Consider the following 21,745-nt stretch of genomic DNA (forward strand, 5'->3'; position numbering starts at 1 on the left):
CAGCAGAGTCTGTTTAGAGGGCCCCCAGGGTCCTAGAACGTACACAAACCCAGCCATTCTGGAAACCATCACCAGGACAACAGATAGAGGGGTACTAGTTGCATATGGAAAGTGGGTGAAGTGACTGGAAGAGGGGCAAGTGCAGAGGAAGCGGCACTGTTCCCTCTCAGATCCCTCCCCCACATAGAGCACCACAAGGTGGTAAAACGGGAAGCCCCACACTGACAAATACCTAAGGCTTTCCTTACAATGTAACAGGTGCGACAGCTCTACCTCATACACAGGGTCAAACACAGGAGGCTGTCAATTGAGACGGAGAAGTATGGCCCAAAAGAGGAAGCAGATCAAGGCTCCAGAGGGAGAACTAAGCATAGAGGAGATAGCCAACTTAACAGACGCAGAGTTCAAAACCCTGGTGATAATGATGCTCACAGAAATGACTGAATATGGCAAACACATAAGGAAAGAAGTGAAGGCTATATACTAAGCGAAATGAAGAAAAATCCATGCAAAACCAATGGTGAAGGGAAGGAAGCCAGGGTTCAAGTCAATTATTTGGAACATAAGGAAGAAATAACAGTTCACCAGTACAGAATGAGGAAACAAGAATTGAAAAAAATGAGGACAGGCTTAGGAACCTCTGGGACAACTTTAACATACCAAAGTCTGAATCATAGGTATGCCAGAAGGAGAAGAGGAAGAGCAAGAAATTGAAAACTTATCTGAAAAAATAATGAAGGAAAACTTCCCAAATTTGGTGAAGGAAATAGATATACAAGTCCAGGAAGCACAGAGAGTCCCAAACAAGCTAGACCCAAAGAGGACCACACCAAGACACACAATAAATAAAATGCCAAAGGTTAAAGATAAAGAGAGAATCTTAAAAGCAGCAAGAGAAAAGCAGAGTTACCTACAAAAGAGTTTCCATAAGACTGTCAGCTGGTTTCTCAAAAGAAACTTTGTAGGCAAGAAGGGGCTGGCAAGAAATATTCAAAGTGATGAGAAGCAAGGACCTACAACCAAGATTACTCTATCCAGCAAAGCTGTTATTTAGAATGGAAGAGTAGATAAAGTACTTCCCAGACAAGGTAAAGTTAAAGGAATTTATCATCACCAAGCCCTTATTACATGAAATGTTAAAAGGACACATTTAAGAAAAAGAAGTTCAAAACTATTAACAGTAAAATGACAGCAAACTCACAACTATTAACAAATGAATCTAAAAAAAAAAACAAACAAACTAAGCAAACAACTAGAACAGGAATGGAATCATAGATATGTAGATCATATGGGTGGGTTATCAGTGGGTAGGGGAAGGGGGCGCATGGGAGGAAAGGTGCAGGGATGAAGAAGCACAATTGCTAGGTACAAAATAGACAGCGAGATGTTAGGAATAGTAAAGTAAATGAAGAAGCCAAAGAACTTACATGTAAGACCCATGGACATGAACTAAGGGCAGGGGGATACTGCTGGAGGGAAGGGAGTTATCAGACAGAGGGGGACAAAGAGGAAAATAATTGGGACAACTGTAATAGAATAATCAATAAAATATACTTAAAAAATAAAAAAATAAAACACCAAAAATCCCAGAAAACACCCACACAGAAACAGAAAATTTCCTGTTCCATTCCTGCTATATGCATATTCTATTTGTTCGCTTGAACTGGATATTTTAAACAAAAATAATGATGTAAAATAATAGGCTTAGAAAGCTAATTTCCAATAGCATTGTTTTTTTAAATATGATCTGATTTTGAATCAAATTGTAATTTCTTTCAAATTATTGTGACTTTTTATTATAAAATGTAAATAAACTTGGAATGTGCTGTTGAATTTTTCACTAATACTTTACAATTCATATCATTCCAAAAGGCCTTACAAAATATTCTCTTTTGTTCCATTAGGGATATTTTATGATATGCAATGATCTTATCCTTTCAGATACATCAAGATTTTAAATTAAAAAGCATGACACACTGCAATTTAAATTTCCATTCTAAACTTAGAGACACATGAGCGCTTGTCAACAAAAGACCAAATTTACTATAATTATGGATTATTTACACTAAAACAAAATAAGAAATCAATATGTAAATGTAATGTTTGTTGTAGCTAATGCAGCCAGCAATGACAGATTAGGTTCAAATAGCAATCAGTTTGAAAATCTGGCACATATGTAAATGAGCTAGGGATTTGGTGTTTACATTTGACTGTATTTCATTCAGGATTTTTAAATAGTCTCCAGAAGAGCATAAAAAGAAAATGTTAATCTTTCCACTCTAAATACAATTTGAGGCCTCATCATAACTGAAAGTAGGTCTTGCTCCTGTCCAGCTAAACTAACATATGATGCTAATAATTCTGAGCTGCAGATTATATCATTCTTAATTAACACTCTGCTACAGTTGTTAACATCCTCCAAGACACCATGTTATCATCGCCACAAGTTCTGTAACAATCTTAAAACCACATTTAACAAAGGTTGGCCTCTTACTCTGCAGCAACTTTTAATTGCTTCTTTGCTGGCAATTAAATATGTCTAGATAAACAAACATTTGGCTTCACATAATTCTTAATAACATTTTTCATGATTATTTCAAAGTTCAGGTGTCCTTATGTCTATAATTACTGTTTATCAATATAGTGATATATTGAATTCAGCAAAATATATTATCCAAAGTATGTAAGATTAATGAAAATGTGGTAATTAGTGGTGATAGTGATATATTGTGATTCATCAAGTAGTTTACAGCAAAACCATCAAATCATAATTCTATCCATCTAAATCGATTATGAAGAAATCCCCAAAATTACATTTACAGATACATAGATTTTTGTTTCATGAATTACTGACCAAGTTTCTGAGTGTCCATTAAGTCCATCATAGCGAATACCTGCAGTTCCTTTTCAAAGTGTGATGTTAACAAACTAATCTCAGTAGTCACTGATCTATCTATAGGCAGTAAACTATATAAATGGGTTTGGTGTATCAATCCAATTAGGCATGTTATGATCTCTATCAAAGTTTTAATTGAGGACAAGTTTCTTCTTTCTCTGGAATACATAACTTTAGGGAAATGTCCTTTTCTTAAAATAAGCCACTTTTCAGTAGCCACTTACTGAAATGTTTACCAACCCAATACTTCCTAACTTTCACTTTTATAAAATCTACTAACACTCACTAGAATTACATTTAAGTTAACAGTATGCAATAATGCACTTGAGACATTGATTTTATCAATTTATTCTTGAGAAATTTATAACATACAAATCAATACAATATAAATTTGAGTTACTTTAAGAATGATATATCTTTGTTATCAAATATACTGATTACAACAGCAGTAAAACATTTTCACAGATGAATAGCCTTTGTGAAAACAAAGAAGATATTAGTTGCTTTGTAAAGCAGTTTGAAAAAAATCAATTGATGAATTTAGAACATCTATTTGCATATATAAACTTTGCAGAAAACTTTTTATAGGCTATGTAAAGTCTCTGCCACAGTGCTAAAATCTCACAAATATTAATCAATAAAAAGCCATCATGAAGAAAACACACTCATAGAACAAGCATTTCAAATGAGACTTCAGCAAATTATCTGGAGGTTGAAACCTATTGCTTTTTTCTAGTTTGAAAATAAAAATACATAGCCAAAGAAGTCACCCACCAGAAGTTGTTCATCTCTTCCTAACAGATCTACATCACTTCATCCATACATTTAAAGGACTTATTGAGCATCTATAAGCCAATGGGCACCACTCCTAGTTTACATATGAATTCAGTTGAATGAGACATTATGTTGAAGACCATACTGAGTCTTACATTTTAAGTAATGCTCAAAGGCATTATGGTAAGTTATTTGGAGTTAAGAACCATCTGAGAGCCAAGTCCTGACTCATTTATTAACGAGCTCTGTGATCTGGGAAAGAGAAACTACCAAGCACCTGCACTATGCCAAGTCCAATGCTCACATGTGCTGTCTTATTTAACTATACTGCCCCTCTCCAAAAGCCCTTTGAGGCAGAAATGATCAAGATGATTATTCTGGGTGAAGAAGCTAAGGCCTAATAGACCATTTAACTTGCCCTTTCTGTACCTTAGTTCCCCCAGTCAGAAAATGAGACTAGAGTAGATGACGGCTTTAACTCCTTCCAAAGATGATATCCTACAGCTTTCCTCTCATTCTAACTCATTGGTCTTGGGGATGTGACTCCTCTTGCATTAAGAGAGTACACCAAACACTGAAATAGTAGGAAATAGACAAGAGTGGAAAGAATTAAAAGGATTGACATTTGTGCAGAGATTGTGAGTGGTCGGGGAAACAGAAGTAGGATGAAAGCTATTTGAAAGCATCCTCAGAATGTAATTCTCAGAATCTCACAACAGTTCTTTGAGATTTCTCAGTTATCTTCCTTCATTCGGATACCAGGAGCAGATGAGTGTTTAGAATGTGCTCAGTACAGGGTGGGAGATGGGAACAAGAAAAAGAAAGGTACATGTTTGTATGAGTATCACCACTTAGCTAGAACCAAAGCTAGGTGCATAGGTGGATGATTACTACCACAGCTGCTGGACGGTTACAAGGAACAAGAGATAAAGTAGGAGTACTTGTCTTTATTATGCTTAATAGCTGCAGTGGGTGCATATCAAAAGTAGGGAGTTAGAAGGGACCTCAAGGATCATGAGGAGAACATTTTGTTTGCTTTTCAAGTTTCTGCCCATGCTGCTTCTCTCCACAAAGGAAGAGTTTTAAGGAAAACACCTGCAGCATGTTTTCCCCATTCTAGACTTGATTCTCCCAGGAGAAGAGACTATTACAATTATCCACAAGGTCATATTATACAAGGTTAGGTTTCCCAGAAGAATGAGACCAGCAGCTTCCTCTTTCATTTTCTATGCCATGAGCTCTCTAAGCTGTCTTTCCTACTGTTACTAGGCTAGCGAAGCAGGACTACAGCATCAGTCCATCCGGCTCTGAAGACCCAGTTATAATTCTTTCTAAGGCCACCTGAGCATATAGGTCCTAAGATTTAGATCTGGAGTGAGAAGTAAAGGACCCCACTTAGGATTCAAGTCTGGCTATTAAAGCTGATTTGTTTTCCAATTTGGATACTAATTTTTGTATGTATAATCCACTGATAAGAACCATAGAGGAAAAAAAGAATTAGTGGTATCATGGATGCCTACGAATATAGAAAAGTCTCTTTATTTTCTAGTAGCATCTGAGGTCCAGAGCAGAAGAGTGACCTGTCCTAAGTCATACAATGATCCTGTGGCAGAGGTGGGGCTAGAACACACATATCTTGGCTTACTACTCAATTCCTTCCACAGCACCCATTGGAAAATATAATGCCCTGCCCTTAATTCAAGGCTATTGTCACCTGCTTTCCACGAATGGTTTTTCAACGATTAAAAAAAAGGGCCATATATTTTAACACCAGTGGTTTACTCAATTATCACTGGAGTACCAATCAGCACCCTGAATTTACTTATTTTATCAAAAAAGCAACTCATTCAAAGCCATAGTTAAATGCATCTTCACAACTCAGAGGCTACACAGAGGACCATATGCTTGACGGCAGGACCAGAGCTCAACAACACTCATAGAAGTCATTAATATTTTAATCTTCCCAGTGTAAGAAGGTCAAAGTTCAACAGCAAGGCTCACTACTTGTAAAAGGAACAACTATATACACAAGGCACCACCTTCCATAAAAATTAAGAAAATCTGCATAATTAAAATGGAGTAGGGCATTTTCATCACTTAGTAGAATGCAACTAAAGCAAAGTGGAAAAGACTGTATTTTGTTACCAAGTCATCCATTCAGTCCTTTTCTAATAAGCTGACCATGAGTAATAACAAATTCTAAAATGTTAAACCTTCTCCAACTAGTATATTTATACATGGCCTGAGGGCTTTGGCCCTAGCTATTTCCCTTGCCTAGAATACTCTTCATTTGGATGGCTCCTCAATCATCATGTCTCAGTACATCTTCAGAAAGGCCTTTCCAGACCTTACAACTTAGTTGCCCACTTACTTCTTATCATGTCACTCTATTTTAGTTTTCTGCAAAGCACTTATTATCTGATGTTTTTTTCTTGTTTATAGTTTGTTGCTTGTCCCCCGACCCTACACCCACCTCTACACATATATTGCATACTCCATGAAAGCAAGCACCTTATCATCTTGTTCCTCGTTGTATCCCTAGCTCTAGAACAAAGACTTAAACACACTGTAAGGTGGTACTCAATCTGCATCTGATGAGTGAATCATTGGCATCCTGTGCGAATAACATGATAAATGGACTCTGAACTTACCTGAAAAACATTTTATGATAAGTTTGAAAATTAGCAAGACAACCAATGAAGAGACCACAATACATAACCAGAAGTCACATTCCTCAAATACTCATATTTATTACAACAAATGTTTCTTGATTAAGGGCCTCTTTCATAGATGACCCTTTCATGAACTGAGGGATATGCTCACTAAGAATACTCTCGCTCTGCACAGCTCAGGATCTAGTTTGAAAGAGGAAAGACATACATGAAATAATACTAGGGAATCCTGAGACCACAAAACCAGTGTAACACAGATATAGAACAGAACAGTGTGTGACCATAAAGCCACATGTCGTTCCATTACTTCATACTATGATGGGAAAAATGATAAGGCACACTGAACAAAAATAAAGGCTAATCTCATGCCAAGGAGTGAAGATTGTCTAGCTTACTACATTTATGAAACACTTGTAGAATTTTCTAGTCCCCAAATACCTGATCCCTGTTCTGCATGGTTCTTGATATTCCACCATTAGAAATTTACTCCTTAGCTTTGGTCTGTCATAAGAAGTAAATATCCTAAAGAATGTGTCATTTAACAGTACTCATTCCACAAATATTTCTAAATATCTAACATGTTTTGAGTACTCCTTTAACTGCTGGGGATGCAACAGTAGATGAAAAACAGTCCTTGATTTCTTGTAGCTTCACAATGTAATGAAGAAGACAGACAACAAATATTAATATGAATCGTCGTCGGCAGCCGTCCATCTCGAGAGACGATGGTGTAGCTTCTTAAGAGTCTATCTGCACCGCCGAGAATGGCTGTGCAGTCCGACTCGGGAGTGACACGGTAACTGTCTCCTCCCGTGTTGAATCGACATATTGCGATGAAGCTACAGAGCCTGGGCAGGGTGATATGGAGGGTCTGCTGTTGCCCATGCAGCAGACCCCCCCTCTCTTCGCAGCTGAAGGGTCCAAGGGAAAGACGGAGTCAATACAGCTTGGCTTCAGGTGTGCCGCAGGAGTTGCTGGTGTTGACTACAACGTCAAACCGCCTTAGGGACTCCGGCTCCGGATTTTCTGTCGGGGTTTACTCCCTTAGCCTATCCCCTGAAGAGGTATGCCGCAAGGCAGCGGAGGTTTTTTGGAATCAGAGTTTTCCTTCTCTGATGATTAATATGAATATATTATTAAATAATGTATTATAGTGATAAAGGAAGAGAAAGAGAGAGGATATGACAGAGGGACTGATTAGACAGAGGGGGAACAAGAAAAGCCTGTCTCAGGATGTGACGTTTGAGTAGAGGCCTGAAAAAGTGAAGGAATGAGCCAAGTTGATAACTGGTGGAAGATCATTCCAGGCAAGGAAATCGCAAAGTGCAAATTCCCTGAAGTGGAAATATGCTTAGAATGTTTAAAGTAGAGCAAGAAGGCCAGTGTGGCTGGCAAGCTGTGAGCCAGAGCGAGAGTGATAACAGATGAAATAAGAGAAAAACTCAGGGAAAAGATTATGTAAGTCCTTTACAGGCTATAGTACAATACTTAAAGGTCATAACATTTATACCTAGGTTTATGTTTTTCTAATTTTTCTAATATAGTAAGTCCCCAGTTAACTTTGTTGATAGGTTCTGGAAATTTCAACAACATAGAACAAAATCAATTGTACCCTATACCAAATGATATAAACATGAGTTAGGTTCCTACAGCATCTCAACAACTTTATAACAAAACAACAGTGAACAAAAAGACATTATTCAAGAACCTACTATACAAACTAAAGCATCTGTAGCTATCCTCAAACAAGACCCTAAACAAACTCCCAATAACCTCCTTCTTTTTCATCAGCTCATTACTACCTGTAAGTTTCCCCATCTGCAAAATGTGGGTGATAATATCTCTTTATGACTTATCATGAGGATTTAGTAATACAATATATATAAAGGGCTTGGCAAAAAGCCTGTCTTCATAAATGGTATAATTGTATCACTGTCACTATATATTTGTAATTTCACACTTCCTAACATCCTTATTCTTATAACTATTACCTTCTATTTCAGTATTATCTATAATTTGCACTTTGTCATCAATTATTACTATAGCAACTCAAAATCCAGAGCCCAGAAATGTTCTCCATTTGCTCCAATCTTCTATTCTACCTTTTCCTACTCTATCTAAATCTGCTAGCTAACTTCATTTCAACACTTAATCCGGGACTCTATCCTGCCTCCTTGCTATGAACTGAACTGCATACTGCCTACAAGTCTTAAATTGAAGTCCTAACTCCCAATATGGCTGTATTTGGAGACAATTTTTAGGAGGAAATTGAGGTGAAATGAGGACATGAAGGTGGGGTCCTAATACAATAGCACTGGTGTCTTTATAATAAGAAGAGAGGCCGGAGCTCTCTCTCTGCTACGTGAGTATACATGAGGAAAGTGAGCCAGCAAGGGAGCTCCCACTAGAAGCCAAACCTTGCTGGAACCTTGATCTTGGACTTTCCAGCCTCAAGAACTGTGAGAAATAAATGTCTGTTTTTTTAAGTCATCTAGTTTATGGTATTTTGTTGTAACAGTTCGAGCTTAGACATTTCCATACATTTTTTCGACCATCAGCCCTTTTTTGGTTTTACTTTTTACAGTTTTTCCTACTTACTGTCTCTTTCTCCTCATACTTCTAATAATTCTTGATCCTATTCCTCCCTCAACTCCTTCCCTTCGCAGTCAAGTTTTCTGAAAATGAAAGTAACTCCAACTGCTCGTTTCTCACTTATCCCTTAAAATTTACTACAATCTTATTCTCAGCCATTCTTGGTGCGAAAAATGATCTCAACAAAGTCATTAATTACTTACATGCCAAACTCAATGGCCTTTTAAATAATCACCGTCCTACCTGGAATACACAGCAGTATTTGGCATCATTGGACATTTGAGAAAAAACATACAGGGAGTAGTACATATTTCTCAGGACTGTCCCAGTTATAATATATATGATTTTAAATTACATATAGGACACATACCAGTGAAAGGTTCCATTGGCAACTAGGACATATGTATGGGTTTATAAACAGAAATTTGTGAGTCATCTTTACATATTTGGAAACTGAAGGGTTGAAACTAGATGTTAGGGAGAAGGTACAGAAACAGCGACTGCTAAAAACAGAACTGTCAGGAACATGAACCTTTAGAGCTGATGAAGAAACGAGGGCCAACGTGAGTGGCAGACAGAACACTAAGAATGGGTGGTACCTAAGGAAAATTTCTGTAAAGAGATGAATTAAGAAAAAGCCTAGCCCTGACCAGTGTGGCTTGGTTGGGCGTTGTCCTGCAAAGTGAAAGGTCGCTGGTTCGATTTCCAGTCAGGGCATATGTCTGGGTGTCATGGGTTAGTCCCTGGTTGGGATGCATTCGAGAGGATCAAGAATCGATATTTCTCTCTCACACCGATGTTTCTCTCCCTTTCTTTCTCCCTCCCTTCCCATTCTCTAAAAATACATAAAAATATTTTTTTTAAAGAAAAAGAAAAAGCCTAATGCCTCTAATGAATAGTTTATAACTCCCTTGAGGATAGAGCTTGTTTTTATCTAGTATATAATCAATAAAGTTTTGATGGACTGAATCTTTCCTATAATAATATGAAACACACATAATAAAGTTTTTTCCATTTTTAATTTTACTATGATTTATAATATAATTTGAAGTTTTGCCATAGAGGTACTGCTTCACCTTTCAATTAGTGAAACTTGATTTATTAAAAATTAAAAAAAAGTTTTTTTTTAAATTTTATTTTTTAGAGAGAGAAGAAGGGAGGGCGAAAGAAAGGGAGAGAGAGAAAGAAGCATTTATTGGTTGTCTCTCGTACGCCCCCAACTGGGGACCCTTCCTGCAACCCAGGCAGGTGCCATGACTGGGAAGAAAACTGGCGACCTTTTGATTCGCAGGCCGGCACCAAATCCTCTGAGCCACACTAGCCAGAGCTAAAAAAGATTCTAAATGCTTTTCAACTGTTAAAAAGGTTATGATTTAGAAATTTGCTCTTAAATTCTCAGAAATCTTGAAATTGTTTTCTGTAAAACATAATTTACTTTAAAATAATTCTAAATATAATTCAGTTATAGGGTGCTTATCTCATAACCTTGCAGCTCTTAGCTTCTGTTTTTCCAGAAAGAAATTCAAAATAAGACTAAATTATCAGGCACCCCCTAGTGGCAGTAAAATCAAGTTTAAAACTTTTTTATAGTATATGGCTTAAGATAAAGTTCTCTATACTTGTCTGTAGTTCTCCCCAAACCTTGAGAATAAAATGGTTTGTCAGTAAACAGTTTAAGAGCATCTTATTTTATATCTACATTTTACTAAATGTTTAATAACGTATTGTAAGTAAAAGTGAATTAACATACTGAAATTTCATGACTATTCTTAAGGAAAATTAAAATATAAATGCCTTTCAAAGAGTATATAATGACAAATTACAAGCTTAAAAAATCTCATTTTAAAGATCGGCCTACAAAAAACTAGGCACCTTTAGAATAAAGCTTTGTATATTAATATTTCTGTCAAGAATTTGAAAACTTTAGTAGATGGAGAGTCAGATGGAGACTTCCAAGTCAGAAGTATTTATTGCAGACCTTGAACAATCTATTCTGAAAACTTCAAATTTCCTCATCTCTAAAATACAGGTATCAAAATGGACTTGCATCCTTGCAGCATTGGTATAAAAATCAAGTAAGGGTTGAATGAAGCCCTGGCTGGTGTGGCTCAGTTGGTTGGAGCATCATCCTGTGTACTAAAAGGTTACAAGATTGATTCTGGGTCAGGGAGACTGCAAGAGGCAACCAATTGACCTTTTTCTCTCCCCCTCACCTCCTTCCTCTCTCTGTCTTAAAAAAATAAATAAACAAAACATATCCTTGGGTGAGGATTAGGAAAAAAAAAAAAAAAGAGTTGAATGAAAAGGATTGCTATTGGTATTTATTAGCAAAAATGAATCATTTTAAATATCGTTCCTTGTAATTTGTGCTTTTGTATATAATGTATCCCTCCTGAATAATTTTTACAACCACCCTGACAACTAAAAACAATGCTTCCCATTTTATAAATAAAAAAACACAAGACCCTAGTCAAGCAAGGCTGTAATCCAAAATTATTCTCATTATATTTTGATGTCTTTGTCTGGAGAAATAGGTTATAATCATATTACTTTCCTGATTTGGTTATAATAAATTTTAAGAGTGACACCAATGCTGTCTAGTCTGTTTAGAGAAAACTGATATTTTATAAAGAAAGAACCTAATGTTTGTCATTGCACTGGAATTGGAATAATGAAAAACAGCAGCAGAACCTTGTCATAGTCCTCCATTGCAATTAACAGGCAGTTTATTATCCAACTCTCCTCCATGTACCAACATCTATTGACTCACCTCAGAGAAATAAAACACTAAAATCAATTAAACATTAAACCAAACAGCTAAATAAAATATACCATTTTTTAAAAAATCCCAAACCTGACATTAAAGTGGAATGGGACAATATGTACATAAAACTTTCCTATTTTCCTCTACAACTTTCAGAGTTCTTCTATGCATTTGCCAATTCTCAAATATAACACTAAAAAATCAGAACTGCCTTCTATTTTTTCTCCTTATTAGATTATAAATTAGGTTATAAGTTATAAATATGATTTCTATGAATTCACCAATTATAACAAAATTCTGCAAAAATAAATTAAGTTATTGTAAAGTTTAGTACACAGCAATTTTATCTGTCTACCATATATCTGCTAATATGATCAGTTACATATATAACTCAATAGAAAATTGTTTCTGGACTCCACTCTATAGTTAAGATGTCAAAAAATTACTTTTATTTGATGAAACACAAAATGAAACTCACAACTTAAAAGTAATTATTACCATTAGCCTTTAAAGTTCTGCATAATTATTTTAAATTATCTCCCATGAAATTACACACAAAAGAGAAAAATAATCTAGTCTTATAGGAAGACATATTAACACACTAAAATAAATACACCTTGACTTTTTATACTTCAATAAAATATTCGTTAATATAACTTTTCATTAGCAAGAAATTCTACATGCCCCATCCTCCTACCACCCAGCTAATTAACTGTGCTTTATGTCTTTTGTTCCACTTTGAATTTTTTTCTACGTTATTGTTCCAACACAGGAAAACAGCATCATTATAACTTGGTAAAAATCTATAAAGCCAACTAGAAAAGACTACTTTAGTGCTACATGAAGACTCATTTTCCAACAAACACTGCATTTCAGAAATACTATAGATTCCTGCTTGCTTAGAGATTGAGCAATTGGCAATCAAACCAAGGTCAGCCACACAGCAATGAGGAACACTTCCATTAGTCCAGGAAGACTTTTTGATAAATACATTTAATCATGCTAACTGGAAAGTAATACATTATAACCAATAATAGCTCCTATCTGCTTATAATTATGTGGATTACATATTGGATGACAGTGATTACACTCTGTTAACTAACCTACAAAATAATGTTCTACCTGATGAGATAAAGAACTGTATCTATAACTCTTTATTTAACTTAATCTCATCTGGTTTGTATACAGACATTACTCTAAACAACAGTACTACAAATACTGTTTGGCTGTTTGTGATAGTATGCAAATTCAACTTCCCACTAATATATGACCTAAACATAGAGGATAAGGAGCAATCCAAGAAATCTTTAAATCCTTAACCTAAAACACACTATTAACTACCAAATACAATTACATTAAATTTAAATTTTTCAGTTCTGTAATTTCTATTTGGTCTTCTTCCCCACACAGAGCCCCTAAAACCCTTGGAATTTTCTAAGTGATAAAAGTCATACAGATGAAAGGAGCAAGGAGTTTTTTGTTATTTATAACAAGCCTCTTTCATCCACATCTGAGTTTGTTAATAAGGTGACTTTCAGAAAACCCCTCAGGATGGGAGTTGATTAACAGAAAAACCAACTTTGTGATCAGATGCTATCCACATCCCCCTCCTCCCTACCTGTGGGGAGAAAAGAGGGAGAAGAGGAGGGAGAGGTGAGTTAATCATTAATAGCCAATGATTTAGTCAATCATGTCTATGTAATGAAGCCTCCATAAAAAAACTAAATAAATAAAATAAAATAAAAATCCTAACTGAAGGATTTTGCAGAGCCTGCAGGTTGGGGAATAAGAAATCATCCATGTGCTAGGTGGGTGGTATACCATAAACTTTACAAGGAGAGAAACACCTGTGCTCCATATCCTTCTGTGTCTTGTCCTATGTATCTCTTCATCTGGCTGTTCATTTACATCCTTTAAAATATGCTTTTTAATAAACCAGTAATAGTAAGTAGAGGACATTTCTGAGTCTGGCGAGCTGTTCTAGCAAATTATCAAAACCAAAAGGGAGGTTATGTGAACCACCAATTATAGCCAGCTGGTCAGAAACACAGGTGACAACCTAGGCTTGCAATTGCTGACTGATGTGGGGGGCAGCTTTGTGTGACTGAGTCCTGAACCTCTTGGATCTGACACTATCTTCAGGTAGACAGCATCAAAATTTAATTACATTGTAGAACATCCAGAGGGTGTTGAAGAATTGCCTAGTGTGTGAAAAAAACAGACAAACATATATTTTGTGGCCAGAAGTGTTCTATGAGTAGTGTAGTAGAGAAAAACAGTAATAGTTTCCTTCTACTACATAAATAATAAACATATTTGGTAGGTGGTGGGTAAAAGTTTGACAAAACTAAAAGTTTAGGGATACAGGTCTCTCTACATACAAAATCACCAACTGTATTTTTTTTAAAAATGTGTATAAAAATTATAAAAACCTAAAACAACTTAAAAATAGTTCTGGAATGAGATTATACTCACAAAAATTATGACTCTAACATTAGCATAATCATTCACTGTAGATCAGTTTGCTTCATCTAGAAATAATAACTAAATACACAATTAAACGTTAAAATAATTTGCTCGTTCTACAAATGTAGTGAATTTCACTATTAAACTAGAGAAAGAATGAGATCCTCTATTCCAAATAGAAAATATCTTAATAAAAATTTTTTAATAAAAAAATTGTCAGTATCATTAATGAATATAGATGCAAAAATTCTCATCAAAATATTATCAAATTGGATTCAACAATATATTAAAAGGATTATATGCTATGACCAAGTGGGATTCATCCTAAGGATACAAGGATAGTTCAGTGTCTATAATCAATCAATGGGATTGCATCACATTAACAAAATAAAGGATAAAAACCATATGATCATCTTAATAGATGAAAAAAAGGCATTTGACAAAATTCAACATCCTTTTATGATAAAAACTCAACACAGTGGGTATAGAAGGAATGTATCTCAACCCAATAAGGGTGCTATATGGCAAAACCCACAGCTAACATTATATTCAATGGTGAAAAGCTGAAAGCTTTTCCTCTAAGATTAGGAACACGACAAGATTGCCCACTATAACCACTTCTATTCAACATAGTATTGAACGTCCAGCCACAGCAACCAGGCACAAAAGGAAAAAAAAAGGCATACAAATTGGAAAAGAAGTAAAACTCTCATTATTTGTAGATGACATGATACTATATAAATAAAATCCTAAAGATTCCACCAAAAAAAAAAAAAAAAAAAAACTATTAGAACTAATAAATTAATTCAATAAAATTTCAGGATACAGAAATCTGCATTTCTATACAAGTAATAATGAATGATCAGAAAGAAAAATTAAGAAAACTATCCCATTTATAAGTGCATCAAAAGCATACAATAATACCAAGGAATAAATTTAACCAAAGAGATAAAAGAGCTGTACTCTGAAAACTATAAGACATTGAAGATAGAAACTGAAGAAGATACAAATAAATAAAAGAATATACCTTGCTCACAGATGGGAAGGATTAATATTGTTAAAATGTCCTTACTGCCTAAAGAAACAGACAGATTCAATGCAGTCTCTGTTAAAAACCAATGGCATTCTTCTCTGATACAGAACAACTAATCCTAGAATTTATATGGAACCACAAAAGACCCTAAATAGCCAAAGAAACTTTAAGAAAGAGCAAAGTAGGATGTATTACACTTCCTGGTATAAAACTATACTATAAAGGTACAATAATTAAAACAGTATGGTACTGGCATAAAAACAGATAAATAGATCAATGGAATAAAGAGCCCAAAATCAATCCTTGCTTACATCATGATCAAACAGTCTACAACAAAGGTAGCAACAATATACCATGGGGTAAAGAAAGTCTCTTCAATAAGTGGTGTTGGGAAACCATAGCAGATACATGCAAAAACAAAAAGGAAAAAGGGTCACTTTCTTACAGCATATATTAAAAAAGAAACACTCAAATGGATTAAAGACTTAAATGTAAGACCTGAAACCAGAAAACTCCTTGGAAAAAACAGACAGTAATCTCTGACATCTCTCTTAGCAATATCTTTTGGATATGTCTCCTTGGTAAAAAAAAAAAAAAGAAAAAAATAAGCAAATAGAACTACATCAAACTAAAAGAGGTTTCACACAGTAAAGGAAATGATCAACAAAACGAAAAGCCAACCTACTGAATGGGAGAAAATATTCGCAAATCATATATCTGATAAAAGATTAATACCCAAAATATATAAGGAACTCATACAACTTAACACTAAAAAAATAAACAATCTAATTTTATCTAAAGAGGACATACAGAGAGCTAAGAGATATATGAAAAGATGCTCAATAGCACTAATAATCAGAAAAATGAAAATTAAAACCACAATGAGATATCTCACACCAGTCAAATGGCTATCATCAATAAGTCAACAAATAACAAGTTCTGGAGAAGACGTGGAAAAAAAGGAAGCCTTGTACACTGCAGGTGGGATTGTAAATTAGTGTAGTAGATAAAAAAAGTATGGAGATTCATATTTAAAATTTAATTTTAAAATACTAAAATTACAATTGGCATATGATGCAGCAATCCTACTTCTGGGTATTTATTTGAAGAAAACAAAAATACTAAGTTGAAATGATATATAACTCTATTCATTTCAGCATTACTCATACTAGTTGCACTATGGAAGCAACCTAGGTATCCATCAGTAGATGAATAGATAAAGAAGATGTGATATATATATATATATATATATATATAGATAGATAGATAGATAGATAGATAGATATAGATAGACAGATAAGCAATAAAAAAGGAATGAAATGTTGCCATTTGCAATGACATGGATGGACCTAGAGGATAGTATGTTAAGTGAGATTAATCGTATCGAGAAAGACAAATACTGTATGATTTTGCTTGTATGTGAAATCTACAAAAACAAAACAAATGAATAAACAAAACAGAAACAGGCCCATAGATATAGAGAACAGCTGATGCTTGCCAAAGGAGAAGGGAGTGGGGCTATGAGAATTTTAAAAAATTAACTCTATATCTGATCTTTCACTCGGTTTTCGGTAAGTAAACACTCAATCATCCAGTCATCTAGTTTCAGTTGCCTTCTTTCTAGGACTTCTTCTTTTTTTTTAAACAGCACAATAATTTTGGGAAGAAATAACATCAACAATATAAAATTTATATATATATCAGTGTTTTTCAAGCTGTATTCTGTAAACCCCAAGGAATTTTCCTCAAAAGTATGCCTTCTTTAGCCTTGGAATAGACTGGAATTCTTCCCTCCAACTCTAGTTCTTCCCCTTCAAAGAGAGAAATTACATTTTTGACTATTTTTTACATAATGGAGTTTTACAAAATTCTCTTTGGCTAAAAGGAGCCACCACTAAAATCAAACAAATAAACTGGCCAAACTATATAATTTGAAAATTTATACAGGTAATTGCTATAAGTTAAAGCTTCAACAAGATTCTGATTTGATTCTGATATTTATATACAGCTTAAAGTAAAGTTATTAACAATCAAACTTTTCATTTCAGTTTCATAGAAAAAGCAAACACCTTACCCAGCATGGCTAGATGATGGAGGTGGTGGCAAGTCTGGTGTAAGAACATAAAGACTGTTGTTTTTTGGCAAATGTAGCGATTTCAAGACCATCTGAAAAAAGAAAAAACAAACGAAAAATAAAAAGATTGCTGATTTGCAGTTAATTTTTCCCTATAGTTCTTGAAAAACTGTTGATATTATAGCTTGACTTTTCGTTTTTTGACAATGTCCTAAATAGAGTAATGCAGAAGAACTACTGAATCCAAATACCTTGTTTCTCCTATATATATCATAAGTCAGCATAAATATGAATGTTAAAATAAAATACAAATTCTTTAGCTCATGAAGAGATATAAATAGATAAAAACACAGTTAAGATATTAATATCTTCCTGAAGAAGTATATCCTTGCAACTAATAAGCACTTCGTTCAAGGATCACTATAGCAAAACTTAGCAATGCAGATTTTCAGAGATCATCAGATCTAGAAAAGATCAAAGCAAGCACTTCAACTTTATATATGAGGAGCTGCATCCTGAGAAGTGAAGTGACTTTGATGAGGTCTCTAGTAAGTGTTAATTTAAGTCATTTAGACTACTTAACTCTCAATTCAGATAATTTTTTTGTTAAAGTGCTCTGTCTGGAGTGAATAAATTAATCTTGGACTGCATATGACCACACAAAATTTCACTACATTTCTTTGACATAAAACTCCTACATACTGCCCTGACCGGTGTGGCTCAGTTGGTTTAGTGCTGTCCTACAAAGTGAGAAGTCACTGGTTCAATTCAAGTCAGGGGACATGCCTGGGTTGCAGGTTCAGTCTCTGGTCGGGGAGCAGAAGAGAGGCAACCAATCAATGTTTCTATCTTACATCAATGTTTCTCTCCTTCTCTTTCTCCCTCTCTTCCCCTCTGTCTAAAAACAAGTAAATAAAATCTTTAAAAAAAACTTCTAAATATTTTTCAAACTCCCAACTTGATGATAAATATTTGCTAATGTACTTTAAACAATTTTTGATAGCAGTACACATTAAGAAACACATTTTATATCTTTACATCATAACCCAGGACATACGTATCAATTCAACAGATATTTACTGAGTTACTTACTCTGTGCCAGGACTATTCTAAACACTAAGAATATAGCAGTGGACAGAATAGCCTAAAACCCCAGATTTATAGAGCTTATGTTTTAGTAGGAATAAATAAGTAACCTATATAATTGAGTATTAGGAAGTGATCATTTTTTCCTATTAAACACAAAGTACGGAAGGAGTGGTGAAGAAAATGGAGATGGAGAATTATGTAATTTTAAACTGGGTGATCAAGTTGGTTCTCATTTGAGCAAAGACTTTAAGGTGTTGAGGAAACCATGAGAATATATAGAAAAAAAACATTTCAGGCAACATCTGGACAAAACGCCTAATAAAGAACAAGGAAGGAACCCTGGCTAGGTGGCTCAGCTGGTTGGAGTGTTGTCCCAGTCGGGGTGTATACAAGAGGCAACCAATTGATGTCTCTCTCTGTCTCTGTCTCTCTCTGCCTCTCTCTCAAAATCAATGAACATATCCTTAAGTGAGGATTTTAAAAAAAAAAAAAAAACAAGGAGTCCAATGTAACTGAAGACAAATGAGCACTGGTAGAAGACAGGTCAAAGAGGTAAAAGTAATGGTAGGGGCAGGAAATGTGTTAAGTCATTTATGCTAATACAAGGGCTTTGACTTTTACTCTGGATAAGATGGGAAGCTATTGGAGTAATATGATTAAACCATGTTTAAAAAGAATCACTTTGTCAGTTGTGTTGAAAATTGATGGGAAATGTATTGAGAGAAGGGCAGAAGCACAGAGGAAGCTAAGATAAGGCTGATGATGGCTTATACTTGTGTGGTGTAGTACAAATGATACAAATTAGTTGAATTCTAGGTATATTTTGAAGATAGAACCAAAACGATTTCCTGACAAACTGGATGTGGGTTATGACAGAAAGGAACCAATAATGAACTAAAAGATATTAGAATAAACAATTGAAAGGAAGAAGTTGTCCTCAACTGACATGGGAAAAAATGCACATGAGGATGGACCTCCCTTTTAGACATGGGGGTTTGAAACATGTATAAGACATTCAAGTGGAAAAGATAAGTAAGCAGCTGAATACATCAACCTGGAGTTCAGGAAACAGGTTTGGGGAGGAAAAGAATTAGAAACAACAAATACAGACAACTCTTTGGGGAAAGTTCTCTTATCAAGGGGACTAGAGAAATGAAGTGATTTCTAAAAGGGGAGATGGGATCAAGAGAAAAATGGAAGAAATCCTTACATACAAGTAGATACCTAATTTTTTTTAAAGTCACTTTGGAGCAAAAATGGTCAGTAGTTACTATTATCATTTGTAAATCAATCGCAATTATACCTATTTTTGTCAGATCAGTAATACATATATTTTTTGACATACACCAGAATTTTAGTGATTAGTTTCTGTGTACCATGAGATGAAAAAAGTTGAAAATTGCTGATCTATAGTAACAGGAGAAAAAAGATAGTATATGTGTAAGACGCAAGTAAGTAAACAAGAGATCAAGCTGGGAGCTCGTGGAAATTCTCTTGTAATTGCCTGTATTTTGTTCTTGAAACAAACTAGAAAGTGAAGTCGTCAGCTGAGAGTGAGAATGGGGGAGAGGTGTTATAAAGGTCTGGGGAGAAGATAACTATAAAAGCGCCATTTAGGAGAGTGTGGATAAACCAGGATAAATCATATACTATGACTGCCTAGCAACATTAACGGGCCCTCTGAACAGATCATGGTCATAAATTTAAAGATACATCAATCAGCATGATTTTGTCTCTGTATCCAGTCACATTTATTTATGAGGCACAGAAGAGAAAAAGTTGGATTTATCTAAGGTAAGGATTTTTGTCAAGCAAAATCCGTGAAGCAAGAGTTGAGGCTATAGACAAGAAAGTGATTATACGACTGACTGTGGGATTTAACTTATAGTAAGGAAGGAAGACAGGGCATGAAAGAGGTAGTAATCATGAAAAGAAAGTACAAACAATGGATTGGAAGTATGAATGGGGTTGAAGGACTGTTGGGAGTTAGGACACCAACGGAAGTGAACCGGGAATCGAACCTGCAACCCTTCAGTTAAGGGATGACGCTCCAACAAACTGAGCTACACTGGCCAGGACCGGTGATATAATTTTTTTGACATGAAATTCAAAGCTGAAAGTTTTTAGAAAGGAAGTAATAATGAAGATATAAAAGTGGAAATAAGGAAAATGAAGACATACAGTATTCCCCCTTATTCATGGGTGATAGGTTTCAAGACCCCCAGTGGATGTCTGAAACTGCAGAACCCTAAATGTACTGTTTTTTCCTATACATACATAGCTATGATAAGGTTTAATTTATAAATTAGGGACAGTAAAAAATTAAGCATCGTCGTCGGCAGCCGTCCGTCTCGAGAGACGATGGTGTAGCTTCTTAAGTGTCTATCTGCACCGCCGAGAATGGCTGTGCAGTCCGACTCGGGAGTGACACGGTATCTGTCTCCTCCCGTGTTGAATCGACATCTTGCGATGACGCTGGAGTGTCCTCTCCAGTGGAGCTGAAGCTACAGAGCCTGGGCAGGGTGATATGGAGGGTCTGCTGTTGCCCATGCAGCAGACCCCCCCTCTCTTCGCAGCTGAAGGGTCCAAGGGAAAGACGGAGTCAATACAGCTTGGCTTCAGGTGCGCTGCAGGAGTTGCCGGTGTTGACTACAACGTCAAACCGCCTTAGGGACTCCGGCTCCGGATTTTCTGTCGGGGTTTACTCCCTTAGCCTTTCCCCTGAAGAGGTATGTCGCAAGGCAGCGGAGGTTTTTTGGAGTCAGAGTTTTCCTTCTCTGATGTGCCCTGACTGGAAGATCGAACCAGCGACACTTAGCTCGCAGGCCGACGCTCAATCCGCTGAGCCAAACCAGCCAGGGGTGATATATATATTATATATATATATGAACATTTATTCACCATTTTAAAAATATTTAAAAATATTAAGCATTTTCTAAGTGCTTAATTGAAAGAAGTGCTCACATCACACTGTTAAACAAATCCCTGGAGGAACTTATGATCTCGAAAAGATGAAAAATAAACAGAAAATCACAAATCAGTATGATAATGCCACAAACAGGTAAGAATATGGTGCTATGGAAGGATTTAGGAGTAGCTCACCAAGGCTTGGAAAATCTGGGAAGACTTCTGAACAGAGACATGACCAAAAAAAAAACAAAAAACAAAAAACAAAAAAAAAAAACATTTTAAAGGCATTATCCAGGTAGAGGTGCTGGGATGGGAAATGGAGGTAAACTCATGATCCATTTCATAATAATATTTTATAACATCAAAAATAAAATATATTCAGTGAAAAACAGAGTCAACCTCACCATTCAAGACAGGGTATGCAGCTATTTCTGATGCTGAATAAAACAGAATGTCACTATAAAAATCACATTCA

General features: G+C 35.4%; 1 protein-coding gene across 1 annotated transcript in view; it reads right to left on the reverse strand.

The window, feature by feature from the left end:
• The window catches only part of FAF1 (Fas associated factor 1), a 396,465-nt gene that overhangs the window by 244,483 nt on the left and 130,237 nt on the right, over positions 1-21,745 (reverse strand). The window contains exon 6 of the mRNA XM_090269431.1: positions 17,272-17,363. Within this exon, the coding sequence (XP_090125557.1) occupies positions 17,272-17,363 (92 nt within the window). The remainder of the gene's footprint in view (positions 1-17,271; positions 17,364-21,745) is intronic.

The sequence above is a fragment of the Furipterus horrens genome, unplaced genomic scaffold, assembly GCF_987537825.1.
Source record: "Furipterus horrens unplaced genomic scaffold, mFurHor1.1.pri manual_scaffold_3, whole genome shotgun sequence".
Classification (NCBI taxonomy): domain Eukaryota; kingdom Metazoa; phylum Chordata; class Mammalia; order Chiroptera; family Furipteridae; genus Furipterus; species Furipterus horrens.